Source organism: Strigops habroptila, chromosome 2 (genome assembly GCF_004027225.2).
Source record: "Strigops habroptila isolate Jane chromosome 2, bStrHab1.2.pri, whole genome shotgun sequence".
NCBI lineage: Eukaryota > Metazoa > Chordata > Aves > Psittaciformes > Psittacidae > Strigops > Strigops habroptila.
Window position 1 is genome coordinate 116,632,707 of NC_044278.2, and position 22,572 is coordinate 116,655,278.

At 39.4% G+C, this 22,572-nt stretch overlaps 1 protein-coding gene across 12 annotated transcripts in view; it reads right to left on the reverse strand.

Moving 5' to 3' along the window:
• DLG2 (discs large MAGUK scaffold protein 2) overlaps nt 1-22,572 on the reverse strand; it is a 997,741-nt gene that overhangs the window by 871,802 nt on the left and 103,367 nt on the right. For all 12 annotated transcript variants that reach the window (XM_030474393.1, XM_030474424.1, XM_032919710.1 and 9 more), the window contains exon 3: nt 3,494-3,636. In XM_030474393.1, the coding sequence (XP_030330253.1) occupies nt 3,494-3,636 (143 nt within the window). The remainder of the gene's footprint in view (nt 1-3,493; nt 3,637-22,572) is intronic.

The following is a 22,572-nucleotide window of genomic DNA, read 5'->3' on the forward strand; positions in this document are numbered from 1 at the left end:
AGCTGGAAGCTCCTGTTACTATATATGATTAAACATATGTACAAGTGGATTTTGGAACAGGACTGAATAAACTGTTCTCCAACTCTACTGAAAATTGAACAAAAACTAATGGGTTCTAACTGCAGTTAGAGAAACTCAACTTTGTTGTCAGGAAAGACATTCTATCAGTGAGGAAGTAAGTTTCCTGGAGAAGTTGTTGGCTTTCCACAGTGTGAGGTTTTAAAGAACAGGTTAGACAAACATGTCAGGAACAGTTCAAATACAGTAGATCTGCCCTTGGGCAAGAGAATGAGCAAGATTTGTTTAGGTTTTCTTCAGAGCTATTTTCTAGAGATCCTGCATCACTACTAACAAGTTGGACTTTTTCACTTATTACCTTATATGTCACATTCTCTGCTTGCTGTATGAATATATATAAAACAAATGTGAGTCTTCACAGGTAGCACCTAGTAAACGTTTTCAGTGAATACCAAACTTGCCTGAAACAGTTTCATTGATTCTGAAACTATCCACCAATTTTGTCAAGTGATTTTGTCAAGTGATTTTGTCAACCTTAACACACACCCACCAAAATTATTTTGGTCTATGAAATTTATATCTTTGCCAAATACATTGCCACATATATTTCATTTCTGTACAAAGTGAAATGCAGTAATAATATGATGGTAGGTAACACTGCATTTTTGCATCTGGAAATACTGATGTCACCTAGCATTTGAATGACCAACAAAGCTGTTAACGGTGGAGTAAAAAAATCAAGGGTGTGGTGCTTAAATGCATAGGTCATACCAAAATATTTATCAATTTCATGAGGACCAGGACCTCCTTCAGGGTCAATATCTGAACAGCACAGAGTCTAACTAGAAAGACACAAGTAAAAAAACACAACAAACCAAACAATAGTTATCACTAAACCGCAACACATTTTGTTAATTCTATTGGGTTGCTATATAGGGTCATTCAGGCTAAAAATTTGGATGCGAGTGGTTCTGGCTCACACATGCTGAGCTCATATATTCCTCTGACTTCACCTGCTTTTGCAAAGGCCATTCAAAATAAGTCTCTGAGTTTAGGAGATGTCTCTCTTCTGCAGCGCCCACTGAGAATGGTAGGAAATTACAGAATGGATCATGAGCCTTTCATCTTTCTTAATTGATGACAATCCCATCACTGTAAGAACTAGCATCAGTTTGTTACAAACCACTATGTGGTGATCATAGATGCCAGGTGAGTTTAGAGGCCAGCCATCTCTGTATGGCAAATTTGTACAGTATTGCAAACAACAGTCTAAAAACTTGTCTGTTATTATAAAGTCTACACTTCCAGAAAAGCAAATACGTCAATACAAGGAGGGGTCACAGGACATCTAACCTGGACAGTGAAAGCTGCTTTGCTTTTTTATCAGCCATTCAGAATGGAATAAACATACATAAAAAGAATTAATTTGTATAGAAAATCAACATATAAGCAGCCAAGGAGGGTATCAAGTGGAAGGCATGGAGGGGATTGCCTCTGACTGAACAATCATATTTGGGCTTTCATTGCAGAGAAACACTGCATGAGTTAAGGAAGGAGTTTTCTTTCCATGTTTGGGACATGCAATTGAGGACAGAAAAGGAAAGTATAAACCCATCATTTCCCATAACAAATAGACCATAGATAAGAATTTCTGATGTATTATATTACCCAGTTACATTTTCATAAGGCAATTTCTCATAGAAAGCAAAGTACTGTATTCAATTTGTACAGCAGCTGGTACATTCAGCATGTACTAATCACTTCTTACTCGGAACTGACGATAGTGCGTTGTGCTGTTGAAAGGAAAAAAACCCAAAAGCCTACACTTCCAGTCTGTTTTGCGTGCAATTGGACCCTTAAAACATAGATAAGTATGATTTTTAAAGGGACTAAACATTTTGTGCTCCCATTATACCAATGGGATGTATGGATAGAGAGCAAATTTGAAAATGAGAGTACCGTGGACTCTCACTGCCAGTACCCTGGCTTGAAATGCATATTCCAGTTTCTACGCAATAGTTTTCTATTGCTTTGCTTTAAATCAGAGTACCATTTTCATAACGTAAACAAAGCTTGCAGTTAGCCCTATGTATTCTGTCATTCTCAGCATAGAACTTGGAGTTTAAATTCCCTTTGACAAGACTAGCAGCACACCTCTTAGTAATGAGGTTAAGGAATATGTGGCTGAAGGTCAAATACTTTCATGAGGCTGGAATGAAAAGACAGGCTGCGATCCACTGTTTTTGTCAGATGCTTCAAGAGCTAACATGCTGGAATACGCTTCCACAAGTTAAAGAATATAACTGTGCAAAAAAAGACAGAGATTAGCTAGCTGTGTCTTCCAGCTGGGACTCAAATGTTAAATCATTCATGGGATATATCCTACATTACTGTTAAGACTCATTTGTTCTGATTTCACTCAAAATCAGAATGCTTGTTCTCATTAATTCTGCAAGCTTCTTTTGCTAATTAATTTTTACAATAAATTTCTTCATTCCTTCAGAGATTTTTGTTCTAGCTGCCTGCAATTCTGATTTATCTTTGTTAAGAATGACATTCAAGATGTCATGTAGAATTGCAATTTGTTTCCGGGTTTTACAGTTTTAAAAAAGAGGAAAGCTCTTAAAAATAGTCATGTCTATACGGGAAGTGCTTTGGAACAACTTTTAAAACTAGAAATTCCTTTCTTACTATAACAACAATGGAAATTTTTACACGTTTTCCTCATCTTTGATTTTGGTCTGGAGATTTGCAGTTTGCAGTCCATGCCCACTCTATTTCTGTCTTGCTGTTTAAGAACAGAGTAATTCATTGCTTGGTTCTGTGGGTTTTGTTTTTGTCTTTGAAGTACAAACATGGTGGGAAGCAATTAGTTTAGATTGCTAATTTAGTTAATGATAATCTGGACACAGGCAAAGGCAGATTGGAGCCAGTGGTGACAAAAAAAAGGTTTTGAATCCTTCCACTGGCTACAGAAGAAAAACAAAGATGTATAAGCTTCTTCTAAATATCTCTTCTTCATACAGAGACTATTTTGGTTGACATCTCTGTGCACTTGGGTTATGGAAAAGTTCAGCCAATGTCAGTCCCAGAAAAATGAAAAGTCTAAGTAAAATTTTTACACAGGATACAATCACTGGAGTATTAATAACCTCAGTGGTCATTAGCAAGTAGAGGAGATATATTCTCTTTAGGGGGTAATCACAGATACCAAGTATCAGGTAAAGAGGATGAGAAGATGAAAGTTTTTTACTTCCCCTTTGAAGAAGAGCAATTGAAAGGATGAAGAAGTTAAAGACATACTCAAGGTCAGAGGGATAACACTATACATCTCCCATATACTAATATAATTCCTTAATTATGGCCATTCTTTCAGTACTATAAATCATTGCATGGCCTTTCACAGGCTTGAAATGTCTCACTCTAATATATATATTAGAATATATATATTCCAATTCTTAATCTGTTAAATTACCTCTTGGTTTTTCTGCAGATTTTCATGGTCTGGAGCAGATGTTGTCTTCTCCCATTTCTCTGCAACTTGATTTGCTTCTTCTATTTTTTGCTCATAGCTTTTCTGGGAATTTAGCAGTGTCACTTCATAAAACTCTTGAATATCTGTAAAGAGGAACAAGTAAAAGACATTACTTGACATGTTGGCTTTTGAATCCCCAGTGGTTTTCTCTGGCTGATATATACTTACAGATTGTCATCATAATGATAAACACATATTACATTTCTAGCAGAATGCACTGCTATGCAAATTTGTTTTCTAAAATGTCAATGAGATTCTTCAGGTATAGTCCATTTTAAAGAAGTCTTTACAAATAAATAAATAGGTAAAAACATGCACTCCTGAACAATATAGGTAGAACAAACCCTTCTACAGGTAGAAGTTAGTCACTGATTATTTTAACTGATAAATAGAAACTGGCAGATGTAAAATAGCCTTAGAGAAGATAGTTGTTAACACCCATTCCAGGCACCTCAGCCACTCTCAGCCCTATCTGCAGGTGCATTCAGGAATCTTTTTGAAGTATCATGCATAACTTGAAGGAAGAGTTTGTGGATTTATCACTTCAACCTGTTGACATTCAGAATTGGCTAGTTAATGTTAGGGTTAAATCAAGAATAATCAACAAGCCAAGTCTTAATATCCTGGTCAGATGTTTCTATCACACTTATTTCCATGGGCTATAAACAGATGTACAAGATCCAGCAGTGAAATCACTTTCATTGAAACCTCTCCATGTAATGACTGAAGAAAGAAAAAAGGTGTTTCCTTTCCCTGGGGGTAAGAAGTTTTTAGTCAAATAATCACATACAGGAGGTGACACATTGTCTAAGAGATATTTGACTCACCAAAGGAAAAAATATCACATTATTTTAATTAAGAACAATGGACTTTCTCCTGGATAAGAAAGGGAGAAACATTACATCTACCTGGATACCCACTGGGACTTCAGATGGGGACTGTTCGTGAAAACTACTGTGCTTTCAATAAGTGGTTGTCTCTAATGAGTGCTACCTCGGGTGTAAAGAATGTGGGAAGGCATGACCCTCGACAAGTAGGTATCAGGAAAGCAGAGAAAGGAACAGAGAAATCTTTCTGGTATTAGGTGAAGGAATTATAGAGAATATTCAAGCTTATTGTACTTACACAATGTCTTTCATAAATATTTGTGACTGTGTTTTGTATTTTCTGTAAAGAAATGTTCAGTTTGCATGCTACCTTAAGTTGGATTGAATTAATAGTAGCCCCAAGGTAACCAGAAAATCAAAAAACAGTTCTGAATGAAAGATGCGATAAATCTATGACTGACAATATCAGGAGTTAAAGCATCCCCGGATGCTCCAGCATGCCTAAAAATAAAGAGTATGTTCCCCAGGAAAGCTTCTTCAACCAGAAGAGAGAAATCTTCCAACATTAGCCATAGAGACTGCCTCACAAAGAGGTCATGTCTGAACATCATAGGCAGCCAAAGATTTTATCAAACAGGGTCAGATATCACATGTGGGCCAGGAAAACATTGGTTCTATGACTATAATAAATAACCTGCCATGGAGGTACATCTGCATTTTCTGTTAGATGATGTCTCATGATGGGATGCTGAACTGAATTGCATGTGGCAAGCAAGACTGAAGGAGAAGGCACAGAAGAGCACACAGCAGAGGCACCCTGGTTTTCTCCATCTTTCAAGGGCCAGTCAAAAGTAGTGAACAAGGTCTGTGCTCATCCTCACATTAAGTCTTTGGCCACATCTCTAGGACCTGCTCTTCCCTCTTTAGTAACTACTGAAATTGAAATTTTTTTCTAACTCCTTTTACAATCTTCCAACTTATGTACTCTATTTCTCGTGTAAAATGGGAAAAAAAAATCAGAAATTTTAACATTAATAATTGTGATCCATAGAAAGTAGATACTAACTCCTATTTCACAGATATATTTGCAAGACTTTAGATTTCATATTGCTAAGAACATTTAACTCCACCATTAAAACTAAGACCTCCTTTTGAAATTAAAATCTATAAAGACGGTCACAATGAGAATGAAAGTTTCACCGTTCTGTGATGTGGGGAATTTTTTACACTCATTTTGGAAGCTCATAGTACAATTGCAAACAGTTATAATATATGCTTCGATGCCAGGTCAACTTGAATTGCAACTGCAAGTAAAACATATCAGGCTAATATGTAATTATCTCCAGATAAATACGTTGCAGAAATAAACTAGAAATTGCCCTCTGGCAGTGGCATTCAGCTGGCATAGCTGTCATAATCAGAGTATTAATTGGGTTGACAGTAGTCAGTCAAGGAACAGCAGAACAGTGCTTTCGCTCTAACTTTAAAGACTGTCTTAGTGCTTTCATTAAAAATAATGTGAAAGCCACATTTGCACGTGTGCAAAATAAATATCAAAACCTCAAGTCTCTTTGTAAAGGTCCTTATCTATTCTGAGGAGGCCATGGGTTGCTTTCACTAGAATAATGATCACTGGTGTGCAGAGAAGAGCATTTCAGTGTACTTATGCAGTTACAGAAGAAAGCACAAAGGATTCACTTAGTTGGTTGCTTTGTTATTCCATAAGCTAAAATTGCCATTTCTATGGAACAAGAGCAGCCAGCAACTTAGTCAATCAAGGTTAGCAGAAAATAGGATTTGTAATTTGCTCTGGGTAAAACCTGCTCTACCGAGTTATCTCCATTATGGGAGTGGTGCAATCATACTAGGAGGGGGAAATGGCTGAATACTATTGTGGATGGGAAAAGGGGTGTAAAGGAGGTGATAGGATCAAGCAGCTGTAGAATCAAGCTTGAAACCAAGGTCATAAAAATAGTTGTGAGAGTATAATAACTTGCATATTAAATGACCAAAACACAATCTGTCATCTAGTGGGGTTTTACACGAAGATAATTCAACAAAGACATTAAAATCTTATAGAAATTAAATCTGTACCAAGTACTTCTTGGCAGTATATTCCCTCCCTTCCATGAAAACAAGTTCAGATTTCATTTAGAAGTAGCACTATTATTATTGATGAATTGTGTGAGTGCAAAACACCTCTCCAGATGAACTGTTCAAATCTCTGTACCACTCTAAACATTTTGTTAAGCAATTAATTCATATTTAAAGCATCTGTGAATCTCACTGGATTTTCAGTCCAACTGAATTTGTTCATTTACTTCTTAAGAGATTACTTACTAGAATACACTCCACTTGCTCTTCCTTTAGCCTAGCATAAATGTTTTGGCAATTTTCCTGTATGAATTACATGCAAGAAATTATACAAACTCTAATACAAAGTAATCCTAAAGATATGATGATATATTTTATTTTGGATTATTCCATCAGTAGGGAAGTGGCAAAACAAATTTTCCCTATGTCAGCATGATAGAGAACACATCAGTATCACTTTCAAATGCCCATGGTCAAGTTACCATACATCACTGCATCTGTGCTCTGCAGGAAAGCTCTGAGGACTGGCCTTTCCCTTTCTTACAGACGCGTGCAAGAGTGAGCAGGCTCTAACCTTTATAGATATGCCAGGCAGTGCTTTCTCTTACTAAAGCTGGATGCACTTCTCAGCATGAAGTCATGTTTTGTTTACTACAGTTTAAATATACATATATATAAATTATTTAGGCTCAAATTTGACTTGTGCTCACTCTCCTTCTCTTAAAGAAAATTTAAACAAAAAGAATTTGGACAAAGAATAAGAACTAGAGAAGACACAATGTCCTAATTGTGTAAAAGAGTGACCTTTCTTTCAGACAGCAGCTACACTGAAAGAAAAATTTGTGATGAGACAAAGCTGAACAGGCTGCCTAAACTCTGCCATTTTCTGACTTTTGAGTGATTGCTGTTGCAGCCCTATGAACATTATTCCAGTAGAATTTCTGGCCCAATTTATATGCATCACAATATCCATTCATTACAGGAACATTTTACTACTCTCATAGCAAAAGGGTTAAATAATATCAAAAGGCAAAAATGTTGAATAGCCTAAACTACACTCTGTCTTCTGCAACCATGGGCTTTTGCCAGCATTCTAATGAGGAAAAAATAAGATAAAGCAATACAATGCCTCATTCATCTCTAAGCACTTCAGCACCAGAAAGATAGAAGTAAATCGAAGGAAAATCAGACAAAGACAGATGATTAAAGGTCTGAGAGGACTAACTTTTGAGCAAAGATTAAAGGAAGAGAATAATAACATACACTTTCATACCTCCTTTCATTTCAAAGCAAACCAAACATTAAGAACCATATAGTGTTGGCTGAGAAAATTACACAAGACCTCAGAGAAAAGCAAACTAGCAGGGTTGAACTGCAAAGGCACACAGACAAGCACAGAAGGTACGTCGACCCTTTTGTGATCAACAACCCACTTACAGGGGCTTCAGAATCACCAGTATCTTGGGACATTATTCCATTTTTACAAGTCCTCTTTGCAGGGAAGCGTAGATGCAGCCACACAAGCAAATACGGAGCAACTCCCCAGTGTGCTAGGCTAGAGCCACCTATTCCTACAAGCCTTCTCCTTTACTCAAGATACTCACCTGACTAGCATGATTTAAAGTCAAAAGGGAAAGGCAGTTAGGCTTTGCTCCTCTTTATATGCCTTGGTGCCCTTTTGACTACTGACCCATCTTCAGCTGTGTAAATCAGCATAATCCACCTGGTAGCCTCGGGGCTGGATGAAGTATATGAGATAGCTTCGGCACCAGTATGATTTTCACTTATACAGAGAAACACTGGCAGGTACCAAACGCATCTCTGTAATTTCACGCACATTCAGAGTCTCAGCCATCCAGGGCAGTGCATCCCAGTGCACTAAGCAGCTGAGATTACACCAGTATATCTCTTTTACACTAGCTGACCTGTAGCTGTACTTTGTATGTAGCTAATTGATGCAAAGGGTTAGGAAGTAAGGCTATCAAAAGATGGGTTTTCGAAGGAAATAAGGAGCAAAATGCAGACAGGCTCAACTTGAGCTGCTATAAGTTGACAATGCAGCTATACACTGAGGATTGATTTGCAGGGTATCAAACTCAGCTTTCAGAAGACAGGGGGCATAAAGAAAACCAGAGCAGGAGTGGAAAGATCTCTTATACTTCTTTTGCATTTAAAAAAATAAGGTGAGGAAGAGGAAAGTCTGTATTCCAGTAACAAACAAGCCAATACCAGGCTTTGTATACCATCTATATTTTATAGAACACAAACAATTAAGCTTAAAAAGATAATATCTTGTACACTTAGCCTGAAGTTGTACTGCATGTGTCAGCAAATGCTGCCTCCCCAGTGACTTGACAACACACGTGGCCGCTTGTAACAGAACAGTGCAAACTACTCTATGCACCAAACCTCATCCAAAGCCCACTGGACTTCCAAACACCTACCCACCACAGCACGTTTTGACCTCCAGGAAGAGAGTATCATGTGCTGAGGGCTGTTCCAAAAGCTATTACCTTCATCTGTGCTTAGCAATGAGACAGGATTTTCTTGTGACATACATCTTGCTACCAGCCCTCTTCACTTTAAGTCTTGAGACGATTTAAAAATGGCACCAATATTCTGGTATCTGCAGTGATTGTCTGTTGCTTCTGCAGATAGCTGTACATTTTTGCAATTAACTGTAACATCATTAGCAATGTAGAATCCCATTACAAGTTCTCTGTGCATCATACTTCTATAGACCCATACTGGGAATTGGAACACATATTCTGTGGGATAAAAAGAAAAGGGTTGGGTTTTTTCTCCTCCTTCTAGAGGTCCTTAGCCGTGGATTTATATTTTTCTGTGCTGTGCCAGTGCCCTGTCTTGCTTTGCAATATAGCTCCCATCTGTTTTTCCAGGGCATTCAGGGACAAGGTAGAACGGGGGTCTAAGGCAACACGCAAACACAAGCTGTTTCCTTTCTGGGAAATTTGGGGCAGTCTTTTTGTCTATGTGTAGGGTAGTGTCTGATATGTATCTTTAAATGTTGTGTAACCCAGCACAAATGGCTACTGTCTGGCAGAAGACTACAAATCAAAATAAAGTCAATTGTTACAGGCTCTTCCTGCAAGTCCTTTTTTTTTTTTTTTTTGACTAAGGGAACATTACAGTGTACATCTAAATGGCATCATTTATATCCTGGGGAGTAGATTATGCTGGGTCAGCTTCAGCCATCTGGTCTGAATTATTAGGTAGGAGTAAAGAGGACTGTGCAGGATGTTGTTCAAGAAGGAAAACTGATTCACGCAGTAGAAGTAGCAGGGAAGTGATCAGAGATCCTACCAGCCTTCCAGTAAAGGGTTTTAATCGCCCTGCCCATGGAAGCAGTCCAAAGAGAGGTTAAATAACACAGTTCACCAAATGCAACCATGTTTTGTGGGTTTTCTTCAAGTAAAATGTTTCCATATTGAGCAAAATAGCCATTATAGAGATGGAAAAGTAAAAAAAGAAAAAAACTTAGCTGAAATTGGGTGAGTTTTCAACTAAAAGCAAGACTAGGGCACAGACCCTAGGTGAGAGATGGCAGATCTCCAGTTATCAAGCTGGTACACAGCTTTACAGTCATAGTAAGCCCAAACTTGCCCCCATTAGCATCCCTCAGTGCAGCAGCAGTCAAAAACACCTTTCCTGCTTCAGCTGTACCTCATCCCCAGGACTGCATATATATGCCTTGCGTCTGCACTAATAAAGGTGTTGTGAGATTCAACAGTACCAGAAAAGATCAAGGATTATTTTTTGCAATTGGCAGGGCTAACACCAAGATATATCAGTTCAAAAAGAAATTTAGGAGCCCTGTGGCAAGGTTTTCAAGCATAAGCATTAGAAACATAGATGCCAATCCAACAGCAAGAGTTACTGCAGGGGGAGAGAACAGGTTCTCTGCTCTATGCAGACAGTGAAACAGTGCAGCGCAAGCCAGGGAAGCATTCTTCTGCCAAATTTCTATCGTTGATAAATGTTTCTAAATCTATTAAAAGCAACATGCTCCAGTAGAACATGTACCAAAGTAGGCAGTAAGAAATACAGTTTATGTTATTAACCTGTCTTGATTCTTGAGCTTCAGGAAACCCCTTCTATTTGGCCTAGATAACTTTTGGAGGTCCCTTCCAACCTGAATTCTCCAATGATCCTATGGTCCTTTGCAAATCTAGGTTGTATGTTCTTTGAGGCAGGAACCCTTACTAAGCAGGTACATACCTGAGCAAAATTACATCTTTTTCTCAAAAAAGCTCTGAAACACTCTACTTGCTATAATAAATTACTAAATGGTTAGTAATTAATGACCTTTGCAATAGTTATTTATATGTATGGGTGGAAAAATGGTTTTGAGTACTTCTAGCTTTGCTGCACAATAGTGACATGATTGGTTTCTGCGATATACCCAAAATACAATCAGAGCTCTCCAAAACTTCTCAGCTAGGAATATTTGCCTCAAAGGCAGTTATCCAAAATCCAGGGAGAATAAAATATTCAACACAGATTGCTGTGCACAGAGAAGACATAATAATTGCTGCAGCCCTCTCTATGTAAGTGATATTTATGTTAACAAGTGAAAACTACAAAACAATAGTCAAGCAGTAAAGCCAGTATTTAAGCCCGTTCAGTGATGATATTGACTATCTTACTGCAGTTTTGACTATATAGTCTAACCTCATTCATAAATAGGTATTGCAGTCTGCATTTGAGTATTCACCATTGGCAATATGTTGTGGCTAACATCTATGGTTGCTAATTGTGTTTTCAACAGAGCAAGTAAAGAAACTGTGAGACAGGTTCAGTAATGCACAGAAACACAGTTGAAAGTGGGCACAGCAGATTAAATTAGTAAATGCCACACTCAGATCTGCTTATGCTGTTTCTGAAGCTGAAGATGCACAAAATCAGAGCAGCAAACCCCAAATTCTGCGGTGAGCTTTCATTTTAAATACGCTAGCAAGGGGCCTTAGGTCAGTGTTCAGTCTGTGAGAGCCAGAGCAGGACCACAAGCACAAGCTGGCTGCCTTGCACCTCTGGATACCCAGGCATATTATTGAACCTGTTCCAGGATTTTTCCTGATAGGAAAATATGTAAACAGAAAGTGCTGTTAATTTTACTACATGTTCAAAAGTGACAGCCAAGGAAGCACTAAGAGGCCAAGACAAGGTTTCCAGTGCTTCACAACAGACCTTTCATAAAATGACAGTTTCCTTTGAAAAGTTCATATCCATCCATATCCAAGTTCTATTCTATAAGTTTAAACACAAACCCTCAGCTTTTTTTTTCTGCATTGTGTATCTCTCTGCAGGTAGCATAGAATCACAGAATCATTTAGGTTGGAAAAGACCTTTAAGATCACTGAGTCCAACCATTAACCCAGCACTGCCAAGTCCACCACTAAACCATGTTCCAAAGCATCACATCTAGACATCTTTTAAATACCTCCAGGGTGGTGACTCCACCATGTCCCTGGGAAGCCTGTTCCAATGCTTGACAATAACATGTACCTTTGGGAAGAGGCTTTATTCTTTGTGTAGAGAGTTGGATGCAAAGCCATTACTGGAGAGATTTTTCCCTTGTTTCTGTGCAGCAGTTAACAGTTATTACTGTTCATTTCTGATCCTGTCGGAGGATCATGCAGCCCCACTGTGGGTCACAGAAGTTATGAACAGACTTTCATCTGAATGGTTCCAACGTGCACTTAAACAACTGTAAAAGAGAGTTCAATAGCAAAAAACTGTGCAGTTATATAACTTGTTTATTGTGTGATTTTGTTTGGTGCTCAAGTGCTCAAGATATGATTTCTTTAAGTAAGGACAGTTAGGAAAAACTGTCAAAATTTGATTGTAAAATGAGATACCAAAACTGCAGGTATATTTTCATGTCTGAAGTAAGAGTAATAGGAAAAAAAAAAATCAGATTATATATTTCCTCATTTTTTTTGCTTTAATCTTGGAAAGGAACCAGCTGCAAAGTTAATTTCCCACAGAATACGGAGGGAAGCACTGTATACCAGACCAGAACTAGAAAAGGATGCATCATTCTATAATCCTTTCTAAGTCAGATTAGTTTTATATAGGCTTTTCCACTGCAGCTGCACATAAATAGGTTGGGACTAGGTAGGATAAGTGGAAGATCAAGTGCTTAGAGCACATGTCTCGGGACCTGCAGGCTTTGGGGTAGTTGCAGATACCCAGCAGCACTGTCAGGGGTCACCGGTATCGGATACCTCCCAGAAGCACCCGCTTTGCTGAAACTCAGAAGGATTTGGCTCCCCATCTTGCCCCCTCAAGTGTTTTTCTCCAACACACAAGGCATCACAAGCAGCTGGGGCTGTGCAGAAGGCAAAGGGGTCAAGTTATGGCATTTGAGCAGATCTACAGCCCCAGGTGCCAGCCCAGGTTTACAGCACTCAACAACATGTGAGTTCCTCCATGGAGAGCGGTTGCAGGCAAGCACAGCAATCATGGGGGGAGTTAGGAACCTCGGGATTAACCATAGCTGTTCACAGGTTCAATTCACTGATTGTAATGCCTCCTATGCATTCCCTAATTTCTTAATATTTTCTGATGAAAGCAATTTGGTTTTGAAAAGAACTAATTTATTACCTTCTGCACAGGAAAAGAGAAGAGGAGCACGTACTATGTATGTTTTATATACATATGTCTCTTCTAATCAGACATGGCCACCGCCAGAATGAAAAGATGAGTTTGCTCTTGCAGGAGATGATTCAAACACAACAATGCAGTACCAGCATGTCCCTCTCCATATCAACAGCTTGGCAGAAACCTGAGGCTCTTTCATATCAAACACAGTTGCAAAGGCCCTCAAAACTGCATGGCGAGGACATCCCTCCAACTTACCCAACACAGTGCCCTAGATGCCTTCCAGGGAGAGGAGAAAGACAGGAAGGGAACAGCTTGTCTAATGCACATCATTCACCATTTATATCCCAAGGATCTGATCTTTCAAAAGGTACTTGCACTTACTTTCCAACGCGTGCAGTCACATGGCAAATTACAACTCATATAACTGTTACAGCACACCTGATAACAAACTCAGCACAGGAACATCCACATCAGTCTCTTTACTCTGTGAGTTACTGTATTCCTGTGTACCATAGGTTGTTAACAACAATTCCTCCTTTCCCTAAACTAATTTGAAACACCATACCATGCAGAACTTGTCACCACAAAGCAGATTTCTGCACAGAGATTGTATTTCCAGGTGTATTAGATATTTTCCTCTGCTTCCAAAGGAAAGACCCTTGTGCAATTGATGCTGACTGTGCTGAGAACAGGATGGACAAATAGTATGTCATAATGAACTGATGTGACCTCCAAGCACAAGAAATGTCACGCGTTATTCTCAGACCTTTCTCAGTATTTTCCCTCTTTCACCCCACTGGGTCTGTCAGTGAGTAGTGTGGGAATCTCAGATAAACCCAGCCCTTACCTTAAGGAAACGCTAATGAGCCATACAGTAACGGTAAATTGGTTTCTTCTTGTGTAAGACTTTGGAAAGTGGTGAAGAAGAGCAAGAAATCCAATCATCAGACACGCTTTCCCACAGGAATGTAAGAGCATTTTTAGGAAAACCCCATTGCACTCTATAAGGAATTAGTAATAACTGCTTCCCAGCCTTTTTCTTCACCTTACTTCACCTTGGATATAAAGAAGCATCTTCATATCCAACTCCTTCTGAACATCACTTTAAATATAGAGATAAGACAAAGCATTAAAAAAACACCTTTCTTCCTAGTTCTTTCACCTACCAGGGCAATGTCGACTCTTTACGTGCTTTACTCTCTTCACTTCCAGGTCTCATCTAAGAACATCTTCCCCTCTACATCTCTTTTACCCTTTCACTGCAAACACATGACAGTCTCCTTTTAGTGGAACAGTACATATCTGGTCAGCCCAAGGCTCTGCTTTTTAGCAGGGCATCACCTTCTGTACTCAATAACAACCTTATTCTGATACCAAAACACACAACCCCAGTTTCTCTAGTGCATGATATCACATGCCTGCCAGTAACCTGAGAGGCACTAAGCTGCAACTCAGTCCTCATTTTTGATGAGGTGCTTTGTAAAGTCAAACATACGTGACTACAGGGCTGCAGTCTCCATCTTCATCTCCCACCCACATTCCTGGTGCAGGAGGCTTAGCAAGGGCAATGAGCACACAGAAAGAGCATGTCCATGCAGTGGGCAAACACAGAGCATCACATGAGCTGCAGGGCACAGAGGCTGACTGTGTAAAGTTACATGCCTGAAACTCAAGAGTGTTGCCTCTTACTGCCCAATTATATTTAATTCTGAAGATATCAAGTATTTCAATGTTTGCACTTAAATCATGGAAAGGATAGATGGAGAAGGAATAAAGTTCCAGAGGATTCAAAATCAACCTACCCCTTTGATATGTGCCTCAGCTGCAGGAAAAAGCAAGAACACGTGTAGAAAACTGGGTTAACTATATTGCAAGCCTCACCACTTCAGCCGCCTATTTCTTCCCTTTCATTTTACTAGTGGGAAGTGTAATGTAAGTGGCAAAAACAGGGAAATGAGAACTTCAGACTGCAGATTCTATTTGCAGTTTTTCCACTGACTTGCTGTGTGACCTCAGGCAAATCAATCTCTCTGCACTTCAGCTTAACCTTCTGTAAAATTGAAATACAAATGCTTTGGCTTACCCGTACGCTCACAGTGGGGTGTTACACAGCTTAATTAATTAATGTTTGTTAAACACATCAAATGAATGTATCTATATAAGTTTAAATTATTACAGGTTGTAGTTTCATAAACTCTGACTTATGACCCTTGAACATATTTGCCGCAATGTCTAGTGCAATCCTTTAGATTGAAACTCTGATGTAATAAATTATACTTTAAATGAACCCTTTCCCTGGAGTGACTGTGACTTTAGTTGTCTACACTTAACATTTACAGTAATTGCACTAATTGGTCTGACCTTGTATCGCAGGTTTCCATGAACATCAAAAGACTTCATTGGTCATGCTTGAATTTGTTTCACTTTATGTTCTCATGGGCTTAGTAACAGCTTCATGTTAAATGCATTGACATTTGCTGGTCTCAACTGGAAGAAGAAAATCTTGTATCCCTTACACAAGTTCTTGCAGGTCTAGAATGTCTTTTACTGCTCTCATTATCTTCATTCCCTTGCAATTGATTGGTTTATGGACTCCGTTCTTTTTAACTTCAGTAATGCAGGTTTTCACTCAGCGTGAACTTATGTATTTATTCATGAATCATAGAATCATGGAATGGTTTGGGTTGGAAGGGACCTTTAAAGATTATCTAGTCCAACCGCTCCGCCATGGGCAGGGACAAAGTAACTGCACATTCTGTTTCAATCTTCCAGGGAAGTAATTCTGTGATGTGTCCTGAAGAGGGCCTCTCACACCCTAAAGCTTACAGTAGGCATCAGCGTTGCAGGAGGATATGTTTTACAAAAAATTATGATGTTCCCAAATTCACCATTTTTTATAACAAGTTTAATCTTTATCATGGGGAGATTAAAGTTATGAGCATCGTACTGTGCTTATTAACAAAATATATTTTTTTCAAGAGAAATAATTCATAAAGCTATACTGTAGCATCTTTTAAAAATCTGACAGAAAAACCCAAAGAAGCAGAAAGGAATGTGCTAATTAAAAGGCATTATATAAACATTAATGAAGTGACCCACAGCCCATAAACTGGTATGTCATATGCCCCAGTGTCTTATCACAGAAAATAAAGGAAAAAAAAATGAGTACAGCTCCATGACAGAGGAAGATCCTATCTTAACTTAAGGCACAGCAGGAGCTCAGAGCAATCATCTTAGGCACAGAAATGATAAATCAAGCTGGCTTTGGAGGGGACAGACAAGACTAACTTTGTCAACCTCCTGGAGAATTAAATATAGGTAACAAACTTTAGGGATTCCTATCAAGACTTTCTATGAATTGAGATGTGTTTTGAAGATGAAGCAAATTTGCCATATCTGCTGTAAAGACAGGGCTGGTTATCATGGACGCTGGCAGCTGGAGTAGCAAAGATTGATTTGCACTCATGCTAAAACCAGAGGTCCTGGTAGAGGACTTATGGAGAGCTGGGCCTTTCTGGAGACACAAATGGTTGGGCATGCATCTAAGATACCATGAGACTCAACTTACATGGAGGGTAGAGGGTGAACCAGCTGTCTCTGGGAACAGAACCACTTCGGTTGTTGACTCAACATCTGTTCATGACAATGGGAGCTGAGACAGCATATGTGTTAACACCTAAAGGCAGGTGTCCTAACCTGGAACTACATCCCAACTTGAGCATCGTTCATGTAAAGAGGCAATACCTAAAACCTGAGTGGACACCATGGATTTTGATGGGACTTCTTTCCTTGCAGTCAGAACTTGGTTTTGGGCAAAGGTCTGGCGGTTGTGTTTGCATTATTTTTTATATTTTTATTGGTTTGTTTTCTCTGTTAGCAGATAAAGAGCTAGGACCAGTTTGGGTGTTGAAGGTCTTCTCTTTCCATAGTTCTGCAGTAACACACTGATTGCTAATCAGCTTTCTGAAAACATCAACTTCTCAGTAAAGATGGTTGAAAAAATTGATTTTGCAAGTTTTATTCCAGAACAGTTTTTGCAGACAACTTGTGAATGAATGATCTGAAGTCACAGTTGGTCTGAGGACAGTACAGAAAGACAGCGCATGCACACCTACAGAAGTCTGCTGCCAATTTTTTTGCTGTTGAAACAACCTTAAATTGTGGGGTGCAACATGAAAAACCCTCATAAAACCTGGAAGACAATGCACTTTCCTTGAGTATTGTTTCTAGCACAATATAAATATTGCTATAAATAATCTTTTTGATCCCTAAAAAAACAAAGCAGACAGATATCAGGGAAACAGAGCCTTAGCAATCATTCTGCTGTTAACTCACTCTATTGCCCTTGGTAATTCTCTCAGCGTATTGTAAGTACTTATTTAGTGAACGCTAAGGTTATGAAGATCAATTTAGTATTAGTATTAGTATTTCTATCACGCTTTGATGAAATCAAACATGATAGGCTAAGCTGTCTTATTGCATTTCCTTTGCTACGCTTGCTGTAAGAAAAAGCCAGGCATTGTTCTAACAAGATAATGATATTCTATCAGTTCTTGGAATGATAAATCATGTCAAAAAGCACAGTTCAATTCATTATTTAAAATCATGACAGGAAGTGAACTTCATTTTTTTAAATTAAGAGGAAAAAATTCAAATTATATCTTGGATGTAAGAAAGGAATTAATAAATACTGATTATCTGAAATAAATTATTGGAAAGTTTGCTAAAGGCAAACAAACATAACAAGGTCTTGCAAACCTGTGTCCAGACAGCAGCTCCAAATTCACTATGTGTAAGCTATAGACTTCAAAAGTAACACCAGATTTTTGTCTGCTTTGTTGGCACTGGCAGAGGTAGATCTTCTATTCCTACAGCACCACACATTTCCCATAAGTACAGAGAGGGTTGGGAAAGGGGTGTAAAATACACACAAAAGCTTATGGAGATACATACAGATACCCCCTGCTACAAGACAGTCCCCACTCCAAGAGGTCAAGTCCAATGTTCAGTGGTCACCTCTGTGTTATTGAGTGTCCTTCATGCTTTGAAAGACCTTTCAGGCAGGTGGAGGACAGAGATACTGCCTTTGACTACTGTGCTAAGTATATCCTTTGGGAGCTGAAGCAGGGTGTAGATGTTTCTGCGACACGCAAGACCTCGACATGTTCTGTTTCTAGATGCATTGGTGAAGTCCTTCCAGTAGGTCCCTACAAGATTGCCTCCTTCTGAAACTGTCTGTAGCCTGGGAGTCAAGGGCTTCTCCCCAGCAATGGGAATTCATGTCTGAACCTGCTTAAGTTTTAACTTATATTTCACCTTCTCTTGCCTAGCTGAGTACTCTCACCCACTATCTTGAGAGAAGAAAAGCTAAATGTACCATCACCGGCAATAAAAGAGGCTATTGCCCCACGAGCTGTTACTCTTGCAGGTTGCGTTAGGCATTCTCAAATCTCCTTGCTGTAAAATGCACTTCACAAGATCTTACTGGGCTAATATGTGAGCCTTGCAAAGGTGAAGGCAGTTTTCTGCACACTGAACTCTGAAAAAATCCCAGGGTAGACACTTCAGTCCTTTTCGTGCTGCAGTGTCTCAAAAAGGGGATGTCTCAAAGGTATTACTGTGCAGATAAATGCGTGGAAGATTATGAGGGAAAACCTAGTTTGGATTTAATTCACCTGTTTGTGATGTGATGGCTTATCATTTTAACTTTAAGGTCTATTATAACTAAGAAAATTGGGGCTTGCCACATGAAACCAACTTTTAAAGGTGAGTTAGGCTAGAAGAATGCAGATGTGGTGTTGCCAGGAGGTCTGCAATGCTAGTCAACATGGTAATGGTAAAGGACGAGTGATCACAAAAATGAGGAGGGTAAGAAAGGAGACTGAGATTATTCCTATTACCACCAACCCATGCACATAAAAACCTGTCCTTGGTGTTGTAAGAAGCTGACTTCTCCCTGTGAGACTGTCAAATTGCAGGATAATGATTCAGGCAGTAAATAATCCATACACATATTTACAAACCCAAGACAGAACACATAGACAAGTGGAGAAAACTTAGTGCTCTAACAAGGGATCCAGCAGTGCCTTGGGCTGCGAACAACAAAGCTGAAAGATGGCATTATGCCTGTATATTTAATTTACTTATAATTTCTCTTACTGTTCTGCATTGCAAACAGAGTAGCTGCACAGTGGTAGGAAAGAACATGCCAGGTGGTTATGGGCTCAGAATTACCATATTGTATATATTACCTACTTACAAATGCAACGTTAATTAAGGTTCAGACGCGGCAACTGAAAAATAGTGGTCTGCAAACATACAAGTTCTTCCGAGTAATGAGAATTTCTTGCAGAAAGTACAAGTGCTACAGTGTTGTGTTCAATATGGAAATCTGGGACTCCATTCAACGAACGCATGCAGAGTGCACCGCTGTTAATTGAGAAGATGTAATTAAAGTACCCACGAGCCATCAGCATGTGGGGACGCGTAATGGACATTACGGAAAGCAGTGCGTTATGTTGGACTACTATTTTCAGCTGTTTGCTTCCCAAAAAAAGCCACAGCTGAAAGCTGATGCTGGTGAGCATCATAATTAGTGACATAATCCCAGTCATTAAGTCACAGGAACAAGCTCGACTGATCAATCAGCAAAACCCACATGGCTGCTCAGGAGCCTTGACTGATGTGACAAAAAAGCAAAGTTGCTGCTAAGCAAGTTTCTGAGCATGAAGGCTGTGTATACAAAGTCCAACAGAATCGTAGAATCACAGAATGGTTTGGTTTGGAAAGGACCTTAAGATCATCCAGTTGCAACCCTGTGCCATGGGCAGGAACACCTTCACTAGACCAGTTGCTCAAAGCCCCATTCAACCTGGCCTGGACCACTGAAACACCTACACCTTCCTGGTATGAACCAGGGAAGATCTACACAGGTCGAAGGGGCTGCCAACTCTGTTTGCTTGCCCACAAGGAATAGATCCCATTCTGCTGCCCCATGGGCTTGCATCAGGAGGCACAAACCTCTGGGCAAGAGCTAAGAGGACATACCTGTGGACCATTTCATGTACACCAGCTATAGTTGCCTGCACAGGTCAAAACCCTGAGAAATTTTGACAAAGAAGCCAAACTGGAGAGAATCCTCTATTATGGCCAAGAATGGGACTTCTGATGCTTCTAAGGAAACACTTCAGCCCCCTACAAATATTAGCAGGGTTATATTGCTGGTGAAACAGTGAAGGACAGCAGGAAAAGGGTCTGATACAGAACAGGCTGCACAGCCACGATCAAGCTCAGGTTGCTGGATGATTAATGAAGTGATGGATTTATGCTGCGGAGAGAAGGGAACAGCTTGTGGTCCTCAGTGGCAAGAAATTTAAAACTGATAAAAGGAAGGGGGTGGGTTTTGGTTTAAGCGAATGACAACACAACCTGGGCCCCTTGCTTCCACAGTATGCTTGTGAATTACACCACAGGAGATAGACATAATATATAACATAAATAACAGAAACTTTCGCATTTTATTAACATGATATTGTCTTAGGGCTCAGTTATAACAGATATTTGTGCACATGAGCAATATTATCAGCTTGAAGTCATTTTTATGAAATGAAATCCGTAAGTTTTCTACTAGCTGAAGCAAAGTAACCTATGGCTTTAGACATACACTTTAAGATTATAGGAGCTCTTTCAAACTATATTCTGTATTTGTGCAAAGGGCTCATGAGGCTTAAATTTATAACAATAGATAAGTAAATCTTGACTTGTTCTTTGATCAGAATCTTGTTTCACTCTGAGGAAACCTATCATGTTGGGGATCTATATCGATAAGACAGTGGTGCCTGGGTAAAACCACAGAGAATCTTTATATTATGCCTTTAGGCTAACATACACACAACTGCATTTGTATGCATAAGGGATGCAGCTAACCCTGCCACTTCTGAAAGGCTTGCAAAGCTGTTCTACTTAGATCAAAAATAAAAGTAAATAGTCTTCTCAGTGCTATGTACATTCAGCATGGAAGAACTCATCTATAAAGGGCCAGAGAGAAAAAATTAAACGTTCCCTCTGGATTGTAGGAAATTGGGCAGGAAGGGGTTGTAACTGAGTATGAGAACAGCAATTATTTAACTAACACTAAATTTTGCTTTTCCAAACTGAACTTGAAGTGTCATTGCTACAGCAGCAGCCATGTGAATCCAAGAATCTTTGGAATGGAGCTAAGACAGAATTAAATCAAGCACTAACAAAAATATATAGAATCAACTGAGGCAATGAGTGGTCACTTCATTCCCATTGGTGTTCCCGCTGCAGATTTGCATTTATTTCATGTGTGCCTTGATCCTGCCTAGAAAAGGCAAAGACCACGGTCCTTTACTGACCTCTCTGGGACTGAAAAAAGTGCTTATTAAAAAAAAAGGAGCATGCCATCACACTTCATTTCCTTCCTTAGTCATTATTTAAGACTTGATTCAAAATCTCCATAACTGCTGGTGTTATCACATCGTTAATCATAGAATCACAGAACAGTCTGGCTTAGAAGGGAACATTAAACCTCATCCAGTTTCAACCCCCTGGCACAGGCAGGGACACCTTCCACTAGACTGGGTCACTCTAAGCTCCGTCCAAACTGCCCTCGAACACTGCCAGGGATGGGGCAGTCACAGCTTCTCTGGGGAACCTGTGCCAGCACCTCAGCACCCTCACAGGGAAGAACTTCTGCCTAAGATCTCATCTCAATCTCCCCTCTTTCATTTTAAAGCCATTCCCCTTGTCCTATCCCTACGTGCCCTTGGTGTTCCCACTGCAGATCTGCATTTATTTCATGTGTGCCTTGATCCTGCATAGCAAAGGCAAAGAACGTGGTCCTTTAATGACCTATCTGGAAACTCTCAAGCATGTCAAGGTCTCTCTGGATCCCATCCCTTCCCTCCAGTATGTCGACTGAACCACACGGCTTGGTGTTGTCAGCAGACTTGCTGTAGGTGCACTCAATACTACTATCCATGTCACCAACAAAGATGTTAAACAACATCAGTCCCAATACTAACCCCTGAGGAACCCTGCTCATTTACATTTTGATTTTCTCCGACTCCCAGCAATATTCTGGCAGTTAGATTTTTGGTGCCATTTGTGGTGAGAAAACATTGCATGTGGTGATGGATTTCCATTTTCCAGACAGCTAAGGCTGTGACTGGATCTTGGAGGCTACATCTGTGGTCTGTCTTTGGGAAAATATTTCAGGAACATCCGTAAAAGTCTATTTCAAATGCCTGCTTTTTGACTCATTAAAGCTAAATACACTCACCAAACTAAACTGAAAAAGTCCTTGAACAGGTTAGGACTTGTAACTGGGAGATGTGTTTGCAAAAAAAGCAAAAAATACTTGTTTCTATTGGCTCTCAAAAAGATTCATGTGATTTTGGAGAGAACAAGAGCTTTTTACAGGTATTTCTTAACAAAACAATAACATGT